The 10,391-nt window shown below is 36.6% G+C and overlaps 2 protein-coding genes across 2 annotated transcripts in view; one reads left to right on the top strand and one right to left on the bottom strand.

The window, feature by feature from the left end:
* The window catches only part of LOC100960389 (pinin-like), an 8,562-nt gene extending 2,306 nt beyond the window's left edge, over nucleotides 1-6,256 (top strand). The window contains exon 3 of the mRNA XM_012808491.1: nucleotides 6,138-6,256. Coding sequence (XP_012663945.1) covers nucleotides 6,138-6,256 — 119 coding nt within the window. The remainder of the gene's footprint in view (nucleotides 1-6,137) is intronic.
* A 2,420-nt stretch (nucleotides 6,257-8,676) lies between these two features.
* Nucleotides 8,677-9,624, bottom strand: LOC100960080 (olfactory receptor 6K3). The gene has a single exon (XM_003795375.1). The coding sequence runs from the start codon at nucleotides 9,622-9,624 to the stop codon at nucleotides 8,677-8,679; it is 948 nt and encodes a 315-aa protein (XP_003795423.1).
* Between the last annotated feature and the right edge of the window lie 767 nt (nucleotides 9,625-10,391).

The raw sequence follows: 10,391 nt of genomic DNA, 5'->3' as shown, positions 1-10,391 counted from the left end.
CATTCTTGTACTTTTTGCATAATTTTGTAAGAGTTATTTATCAAAATTATGTGAGGTTCCAAAATATGTAAAAATAATAATAATAAAAAAAGATTAACATCCAAAAAAAAAGTCATATTTATAAGTATATAAGCAATAATAAGTATATAATAAGTTTATAATAATTGACAATATTATTTTGAGTCATACACTAGAGAAAACCTCTAACATTTTTAGTGTAAATTACAGAAAACTTCACTCTCTTCTTTTCTATGTAATTTTTATAAAAATATACTCTGCATTTTCCTGAATATTCCTGGTTTTCAGTATTCTGCTCCTTTATCACATCACTTCAAATGAGGACAAAGAGGGTAACAATTCTAGGCTCAAACGTGCAGGTGAAACCTTGGTAGGAAACCATTTTCAGCAGTAGAGAAAAGTAAGCTAATCAATAGTAACCAACATAGAAAGAAGGGACCAGAGTGGAATGAAGCAGTGGGAGATTTGGGGTCATCTTAATCTGGATCTGACAGTGTCAGTCCATGAGAGATATTGAAAAGAAGACGAGATAGGAGATTCTCCATGAATATCTAAGTCTCCCTATTCAAATTCTTTTTGTCCTAACAAAGACTGTCACAATGCAAAGAGAAGAGTGAAAATGTAGGATTGTAACGCATTTAGAGCTTTTGCTGCCACGTCCCTGGAAAGTTGCATGAAATATGAAGCTGCTATTTCTAAAAACAGTGCAAAGATTTGCATTTCTTTGATGTATAGGGACAGTGGGTACAATGTAGGGATATATGGCATACCTCCCAGGTGAAGGACTCAAATACAATTCAGACTTTTCCTAACAAATGCAAACAATGTAACCTAATAGTGTATATCCTTATAGTAATCTAAAATTTAAAAAAATTAAAAAAATAAAGTAGTACATAGGAACTCATCGGTTGCCTCAGGTATCACTCCCCAGGTAAATCAGAAAGGCAACTTAATGGACAGATTGAAAAATCATACAAGGAGAAATATTTAGCACACAAAGGGTGTTTGAAAAAATAATATCTCTTTGGGTACAGTATGCTCATAAACTACCAAAAACACTTGCTTATATAGCATGCCAGAATTTCCCCAGTAAATGTTTCTCCTGAACTATTTTAAAAATTATTTGTAATTAAACTAATTTGATATCTACATGTCTTCTTTTATGAAATGTCTGTTCAAATCTTTGATTTCTAAAAAAGCTGTTTACTTTCTAATGATCAAGTTTTGAGCTTTTATGTATTTTGGATATGTTTTTTGACAAGTATGTTGTTTTTCATGTATTTTTTCCCAGTATGTCTTTCCTATTTATTTTCTTAACATTTAATTTGTCCGGTAAAAAATTTTCAATTTTGGTGAAGTTCAGTTTATCAATTGTTTTTCTTTTATAAATTGTGCTCTTGCCATTGAGGCCAATACATTTGCTAACTGAAGGTCATAAAGATGTTCTTCACTTCTTTCTTAGAGATATTTTATAGTTTTGTTTTGCATTCATGTCTATGATCCACTGTGCGTTAATTTTTGTGTGTGGTTAAAGATTTTTAAGCATATTTGTGTGCATTTGTTCTAACAGCATTTACTAGAATTCTTTCCTTTCTCTATTGAATTACCTGGCCATTTATGTGGGATCTATTTCTATCCTCTCTGTTAGATTTCCTTGTTTTTCTGTGCCTGTTCTTTTGACAACGTTCACTATTTTGATGTCTTTCTTCATATTGTGAGTCTTGGAATTGTTTACTGTGATTCTTTCAATTTCATTCTTTTTCAAAATACTGCCTTATATTTTTCTGTTGCCTTTTAACATAAATTTTTGAATCCGCCTATCAATAACTCTGAAGTAAAAACAAAGAAAATATACTGGTATTTTGATTAAAGTTGCATTGAATGGCTAGTCTGTGGAAAACCAGCATCTTTACAATATTGAATCTTTCTATTCAGTAATATAATATTTTTCCATTTAGTTGTCATTGCTAATTTCTGACATCAGTGTTTTATCGTTTACAGCATATGGATTCTGTGATATTTTATTAGATTTGTAATTATACTTGTCTTTCTGCCTTCAGTTTTCTGCCTGCAATCTATTCTACATAGTAAACCCTTCTCTGGTTTTAGCCTTCTGCTCATATTATCACAATAAGCAATTAATGACTTCACCATTAACTTTCATTCTAGCTTCTTTGTATTTTAAGTGGCTGCTCCAATACCTGGCAGCTCAATGCTCTCAATTCTAATGAGCATTAACCTGCACACGAATAGATTAAGAGAAAGGATAAAGGACGTTTACCTACCATCTCCATTTGTAAACCTGCAGAGATGAGCACTATCATTGCAGAGAAGTGAGACTTTCTTTGACTTCTAAAGCAGTCATAGTTATTGTCCTACTGTGTTTCTAGCATCCATATCTATTTCCCAACAGTGACGGTCTCATCCTGTCAATAAAATTGTCGTGTCTATGTTTTGAAAAGTTGATACTTTACTCTGCAGGGACTAATATTCCAGTTAGATGTTTATATGATAGAGACTAGAAGGACAGTAATGAGCTTCCCCATCTACCTGGGAGAAGGGAAGGCAAGCACAAAAAGATGGTCTGGGGCAGAGACTATGCTCTGTTAATCAATACCCTGGGATAAGATTTTGAATAATAAGTTCCTCTGATATCTGACCTCTATTCATTAATAATCTTATTGGCTCATATCCATTTGACTGGGACCAGAGTCCACTGGAGAAATGGGTCCTCTGGATCATAATTACTTTAGAAAAGGGCAAGGCATGAAGTCAAAAGAACAATGCCATTAACAGTAGAAAAGTCTTAATCATTCAATCTGTTTTTCTCCAGAAAAAATAAAATAGTATCACTGATTCTAATCCTGTATTACTTCTTCCCTCTGAGAATAATTCTATTAGGCCACTCAGGCAATCTCAAATATGACCCAAATATTATTATTTAGGTCAACAGAAGGAGAACTAGCTGAGTCCTTTTCTGTCTTTCTACAAGACTCTTTCTTTCTCTCCTCACATGGCACCCCTACTTCTAGGACCCCTGTGCCTTCTCCTCTTACCTCTTCACAATGAGCTTCCTTCCCTGTCCTGAGTTTATGGACTCCAAGTCCCTTCAGTTCAGCAGGAAAGACTGTTATACTTGTTTGCAAAGTTTTCCCAGGGAGATTTCTCTACTGTGTTATTTCCCATGATAACTAGGGGAAAGCACCAATTCTCTTTCCCCATGGATTAATTAATAGAAACTTCCTCCTCTGATGTTTCCTCATTACCTCTCCACTGTCTCAGGAACTCCAAGAGTCTTAGTAAAATGTCAGCCTCCTTGACAGATATGCTCAGGATCAACAGGCTATGTGAATACAAATTCTTATCAAGTATTGCTTTCAACAGAATTAGGGATTTATTTTTTATTTCCATACCTTCTGAAAGGGTTAAATTTTTCAAAGCTTGTTTGGTTTTCCCAAGGAGGAAATAATTCGTTGCAGTAACATTGTTGACTTTGTAAAGGCTGTGCTGCCCAGCTCTGTTTACTCAGCTCAGGATGGCCCTCTACCACTGTTCCAAATCCAGACCTCTATCCATTTTTTCAACCCATATGTCCATGATTAGTTCCAGGAGTTCCAATGTGGATTTGAGCATAATGTGCAGAGGCCAACAATTTCTATACTGCAAAGAGAATGGTAGTCTTAACTCATCCTTGCATCCCCCTGAGGGTGAATTGACAGCTATTCTCAGTAACAGATGGAGTCTCTTTCTGTCCTCCTGTCTCTTTGTGACTTGATTTGGGCAACATAATGTCACAGAAGAGATTGGGTGACAGTTCTGACCCTAGCCTTCAAGAGTCCTTATTCACCTACACTCTGTGTCAACTCCATTGAGAGATAGCTCTAGCCATTGCAGGAGCAAACTTAGACCAGCCTTCTGGAAGGTAAAACACCCCATGAACAAGAGTACAATTGTCTTAGCTCGTGTTGTCCTAGCTCAGCAAGCTCTAGCCAATCAGCGCTGACTCTGGAGACTTGAGTAGGCTGGGATCAGATAAACCACAAATTCAGCTCCAGCCCAAACTTCCAATTCACAAAATTGTGGAAACAAACACTTAGATTGTATTAAGCCATTAATTTGGGGGGTAGTTTGTCCATAGCAAAAGATACATGATAAGGTCTCTTAAATTGCCCTTTCACCTCCACTTTGTTCTAGTCTCATCTACTATCCAGACCATGTTAGGATGAAATAGGCTGTTAATACAGTGAAATAGTTTATTGTTAATATATTAGGGGCCATAGATACATACAAAATTAAAAATAGAAACTATGTGTTAGACTTGTATCTAAACGTCAACAGAGTTAAAGTCCTAATTTCATTTTGTTTACAAATTGAGGGTCACAACCCATTAGTGAGTGATGAGATTAATTCAAAAGTATTTTTAATAAAATAGAATTATACAAAGCCAAATAAAAAAGATCAAAGTATCATGATGTAGCAAATGTAAGTTTTCTTTTGCAAAAATCTTTTTCTGTTGGAAATATGGATAAAAATGTGTGAATGTTTGTTTATGAGTTCTACATTATCATTTAAAAATAAAAAAATATTCTTTATTGTGAATCAGAGTCAAAAAATATTGTAATTATCTCATTTGCTTTTTCTTGCCTGAATTTTCAGTTCTCAGTGGTAGTAAAATTTTATAAAAAGTTGTTTGTACTTGGAATTTCTAATTTTTATTGGAGCCTCTTCTGTTATTCTACTCCAGACAAGTTTTTGCTTCCACCACTCCAGGAAATCTCTCCTATTAAGTTTGACAATTACCTCCAGATGGCTAAACCCAATGTCTGATTTTCAGTTCCCATCTTATTTGACTGTTGGCAAAATTTTACAAAATTAATCACAACCATCACAAAATTGATGTATTTTATTCATCAAATACCTAGTTTTCCTTCTATCTAATTGTTCACTCCTTCTGGGTCATATTTTCTGGTGCCTCTCCTTTTCCCAAAATCTATAATGTTGGAGTGCCCCCAAACCCAGCTGTTTGGTGGACTTGTCCAATCTCATGGCTTTAAATCCTTGTCATATGATGCTGATTTGCACATGTGCCTTCACTCCTGAGTATCTGACTCAGGTAACAGCTTGCTCAATATTGTTACTAGATTTCTAAGAGTTCAGTTAAACTTAAAATATGCAAAGCTAAACTTCTGGTACCCCAATCCCCTCTTCCTGCAGTTTTCTGTCTCAGTTAGTGACAAGTGCATCATTTTTGATGGTTATCCATGACTACTCTCTTTCTTGCATACTCTATTTTTTAGTCCATTGGGAATGCTGTTGGCCCTGATGTCAAACTAATAATATATCTAGAATTAAACCACATTTCTCCATCCCCATTACTCTATCCTGATCTCAACTACCATCTGCTTTCACCAGGACTACTGCAATAGCCTCTGAAGGACCACAACTTCCACCCTTGCCTCTCTGCAATGCCTTCTCAACACAGAGGCAAACATGAATCTGTTAAACCCTAAATCAGATAACAACTCTCCTCTGTTCCAAACTGTCCACCGAGACCCCAATTCTCAGAGTAAATTAGAAAAATCTAAATCTTGCAATGACCTTCAAGGCCCTCTGTGATCCACCTCCCTTTATTTCCCTGAGTTCATCTTTTGGTTTTCTGGACCATCCCCACTCAGTATTCACCACAGTGGAATCTTTGATTCCTCAAACAAGCCAAACGCCTCTTACCTTAGAGCTAATTCACCATCTTTCAATGTTGCCTGGATGATTCATCATCCTTCCATCCACATGGTAAATTTTCCCTTTCTTTCACATCTTTCTTCAAGTGGGAACTTCTAAACGAGGTTTCACTTGATCAATCTATTGTAGTTATAACCTCTCTACCCACATGGGATCATTTTATTGCCCTATATTTTCTTTTCTATTTCCCATACTACATGTGGTTTCATGGAACTGTTGATCTACTTTTGGTTTATTTTTAAATCATTTACCTTCATTAAGTGTAATAGACATAAGAAAGGCAGTAAATGTATTGTTAGCTATATCTCAAGCACCTAAACCCAGGGGTCCTCAAACCTTTTAAACAGGGGGCCAGTTCACTGTCCCTCAGACTGTTGGAGGGCCGGACTGTGGGCCCCGGAACAAGTCAGCTGCTAAGCAGGAGTGGCAGCAGCGGCAAAAACACCCGGTGGGCGGGATAAATGTCCTAGGCAGGCTGCATGTGGCCCACGGGCCGTAGTGTGGGGACGCCTGCTTAAAACCATGCAGGGCATAGTAAATACTTGTTGTATTACCCAAGATGGTCTACCATTCATGAGCTCTTTACTATAAAGAAGTGGGTTACATAATTTCCTTAGTAGTTTAGAATCTGTAAAACTTAGTAAGATTTTAAGGCCAACTATGGAAATATCTAAGAGTGTCAGAATCTTTTGCTTTTATTTTGCATAAGAAACTCTATATATATTTAGTATTTTTGCATTTGTATAATTTAAGGTAATTTAACTCATTAGAATAGCAGATAGACTTTGTAATTCTAATTTCAAATTTATAATTCAGTGATTAACTTAGACATTTTCTGTTAATCAACTTTTTGGAGTTAAAGTGTATAGTCAATAAAATTCATACATTTAATCCAGATATTAAGGTTGCTTATTTAAGATGAAATTTTATCTCATCAATCACAATAATGGACCTATAAAAATATTTGGGATTAGCCATATTTATAATTTTCATTTTAAATTATAAAGTCTAAAAAAAATCTGAGTAGGCTTTGTATTAAGTTAAAAATTGAGGTACTCAATTATGTGTATCATATTTAAATGTAGTTTAAAAGAATTTATTAGCCAAGCTTATGAACCAGAACAAATATTTGTCAAACATATTTGAAAATGAATGATAAAATCTATTAGGATTATAAATAGAATACTAAGGGAACTTTTTTGTTTTGTTTTGTTGCTGGTTTTTTTGTTTGTTTCTTCATTTGTTTTTTTGAGACAGAGTCTTACTCTGTTGCCCTGAGTAGAGTGTCGTGGCATTATAGCTCATAGCAACCTCAAACTCCTGGGCTCAAGTGATCCTCTTGCCTCAGCCTCCCCAGTAGCTGGGACTACAGGTGCCCACCAAAATGCCTCGCTAGTTTTAGAGATGGAGTCTTGCTCTAGCCCAAGATGGTCTGCCACTCATGAGCTCATGATCTCAAGCAATTCACCCACCTTGGCCTCCCACTAAGGTTTTTTTTTAAGCAGGAATTCAAAGATTAAAAATGATCCAAGTTCCTGAATGCTTACCTTAAATAAATTTAAGTATTATAAAATAAATACAATTCTATTTATGCAAAAATGTTTGTCACATTCATGAGTATTAAATAGCTCACAATAAGGTGGGAGTGTATTTAGTGATACAGGAGGGAAAGGGAACAAAGGGTGAGCCTGGATCCCAAGGCAGGGGAGCAGACTGGACGTGCAGTGTACCTGGAGTTGGGAGTAAGGTCTTCCTTCCACTTCAGCATTCCCAGGTCTCCCTGAGGACCTGCCTACCTGCCTTACCACAGCTGACTGAGGCTTTTTTGTTCACTCAGTACTTGTCTCTGACCCCTCTCTCTTCCCCACACCAGTTGTTCACCTGCTGGTCTTCATGGTCCAACTGATAGCTGCCTTTGTTCTTGCTTTTCTCTCCACAGATGCTGAGCAAAACTCTTTTTCTGGGTCAATTCACTCAGCCTCTAAAACTGCTATTATAGCTCTTGGTCAGAAGGCAGGATCATTTAATCGCAGATGATAAAATGTGTGTGAATTTTTACTGGTGAATGTGAGTTCCAAAGCAGAGAAGAAGGAAGAGAGGAACATTCCAAAGGGGAAGAAAAAAGAACAAAGATCTTGAGATATAAAACCTAACACAGAATACATTTAATAGTAATGATACTAATTTAATAAAATACCAAGATATAGCGGGATATTGTTGTATCAATATAATTTGGGTATTTACATTTTTTGCTCCCAAGCTTAATAGATATAAATATATATCTATTTTATCTTTAAGCACCCAGGAGTGTTTTCTTGGAAATTTTCAAAACAATGTGAGACTAAGAAAAGTCAATAATTGAAAGCATTACATCAACATCACAGACTCAGTGACTGGGTGTGCTGTGTACTCATTGTAAGGTATCAGAAGACACCTGTGGAGAGGTCAAAGGTCTCTCAACTAGATGTCAGGGAGGCAGGCTTCTTTCCCATGCCAAAATCACCTCACTGATATGCTTTCTGCTAATCTTGTTAAAGTGAAAAAATTAACAAGTGACAAAGGGTATTGTGAATATAGAATGAAAGTGTACACAAGGGAAACATCTAAATGTGTAATAAATATGATTATTGTTCAGGCCAATATTCTCTATTGATTCAAAGAAGATGATGACACGTTACTTGTAGTTACAAGGTGAAGGAGATATTCTGTTATAATCTTTGAATGACAGCAAGGTAGATAAATCCACAACAGACATCCTCTATCAGGTCATACAGTAGTTCTTACATTAGAAAATTGGAAAGAACACCAAATCAGCAACATGAAGACAAAATGTGCATGATAATTTTAGCCCCTGATTTGTGAGCACTTTAGATTTATAGAGGTGATGAGATTTCTTTGGACAGGTGTTTGTGAACTTGATTAGCCCCCAGAGATATTGAACGTTTTTTGAGAACAGAGGATTTTCTTGATGGCATCTTTCATGTCTTTGTTTCTCAGACTGTAGACTATTGGGTTGAAAAGTGGGGCAAGGACAGCAAACATCAGTGCAATGGCCCTGTCCAGCTGTGGGGGGAATGGGACAGAGAAGCGTAGGTACATGAGCATCACACTACCAAAAAACAGCAAGAAAATTGTAATGTGGGCCGCACACGTGGAGAAGGCCTTCTGACGGCTCTCACGGGAGGGGATCCTCAGGATCACCATGATGATTCTTAAATAGGAAAGGGCTATGACAGAGACAGAGGTCAGGATGGAAATGGCGTGGATCACGTCTTCCACTAGCATCATGGAGGTGTCTGTACAAGCCAAACGCAGCACTGGTTCAAAGTCACAGAAGAGCTGATGGATCTGGTTGGGGCCACAGAAGGGAAGAGAAGAAACCCACATGGTCTCTGGGAGCAACATAAGGAAGCCACAGATGCAGGAGCCGGTGGAGAGCTGCAGGCACCGCCGAGGTGTCATAATGATGGAGTAGCGGAGGGGCTTGCAGATGGCAACATACCGATCAATGGCCATCACTGTGAGGACGAGGCCTTCTGTGACCCCGAGAGAGTGGAAAAAATACATCTGCAGGAGGCAACCAATGAAAGAAATGTTCTTCTGTTCACTGATCAGGTTGGAGAGCATCTTGGGGATAGTGGCTGTGGTGTACCAGATCTCCAGGAAGGAGAAGATGCTGATGAAATTGTACATGGGCTTGTGGAGACGGGTGTCCATCTGGACGGCAAAGAAGATCATGAAATTCCCAACAACAATGAACACATAAATAAAGAGTAAAGGAATGAAGAATAAGAGGCTGCCATTCTCAAACTGAGGAAAATCAGAGAAATAAAACTCTGTCACCATCGTCTGATTCTTTAGCTCCATGTTTTCAGGGGTTTTACTTGTTGGCTGATAAAACAAAAAAGTCAAACTGATAAGTACATTCAAAGAACTAATAAAAGCTTCCTTTTCAAGCAGCTGAATAGCTCTGAAATTAAGTTGGTTAAATAAAATATGCCGTGTAAGCCTGTCAAATTTTCAAGTGCTTTTTAATAATTACAATATCTTATGTCAACTATTTTGTTAGATAAACAAAGAGTTTTTCTCTTTAGACATATAAATTTGGTGAAAACTCTCCTGAATGACAGTTTCACACTGTTTAAACCTCTTTTTCGTCATGTAGTCTAGGGAAAATATTTTAAATGTAAAAAAAGGGAAACAATATTAAGTTGAATTTTTATCGTAGTAGTAAATTTTTTTAAATCTAAGTAGACATTTTTAATTTGGGGGGAATAAAATATTGGAGACACAGAATGCATTGTGACAAAATGATCCCTTCCATTGATAAAAGACCATTTTAAAGCAGGCAGCTTAAAAACTAAAGTGTAGGGACTGGCTTCCCTTAGTCTGTCTCATTATTAACATTTGAAAAAAGAGGGGAAAATCAAATATTATGGCGAATACATGTATAGTTTACTTTAAAACACAACAGTCTAGACCAGTGATTTTCAGCCGATGTGCCACGGAACACTGGTGTGTCATGAGAAGATCTTAGGCATGCTGTGAAATTTTTTTAAGACCATTAATTACATAATTTTCAAAGAAAGCTCAAAGCACACTAAGTATATTCTTTTAATATAACTCTTTTTTTT

Source organism: Otolemur garnettii, unplaced genomic scaffold (genome assembly GCF_000181295.1).
Source record: "Otolemur garnettii isolate 467f Iridium unplaced genomic scaffold, OtoGar3 scaffold00091, whole genome shotgun sequence".
Classification (NCBI taxonomy): domain Eukaryota; kingdom Metazoa; phylum Chordata; class Mammalia; order Primates; family Galagidae; genus Otolemur; species Otolemur garnettii.
This window is presented reverse-complemented; position numbering and strand designations above follow the sequence as displayed.

What these genes read in the sequence shown, in the direction of transcription:
- LOC100960080 (XM_003795375.1), bottom strand. Translation starts at nt 9,624, where the DNA reads ATGGAGCTAAAGAATCAGACGATGGTGACAGAGTTTTATTTCTCTGAT.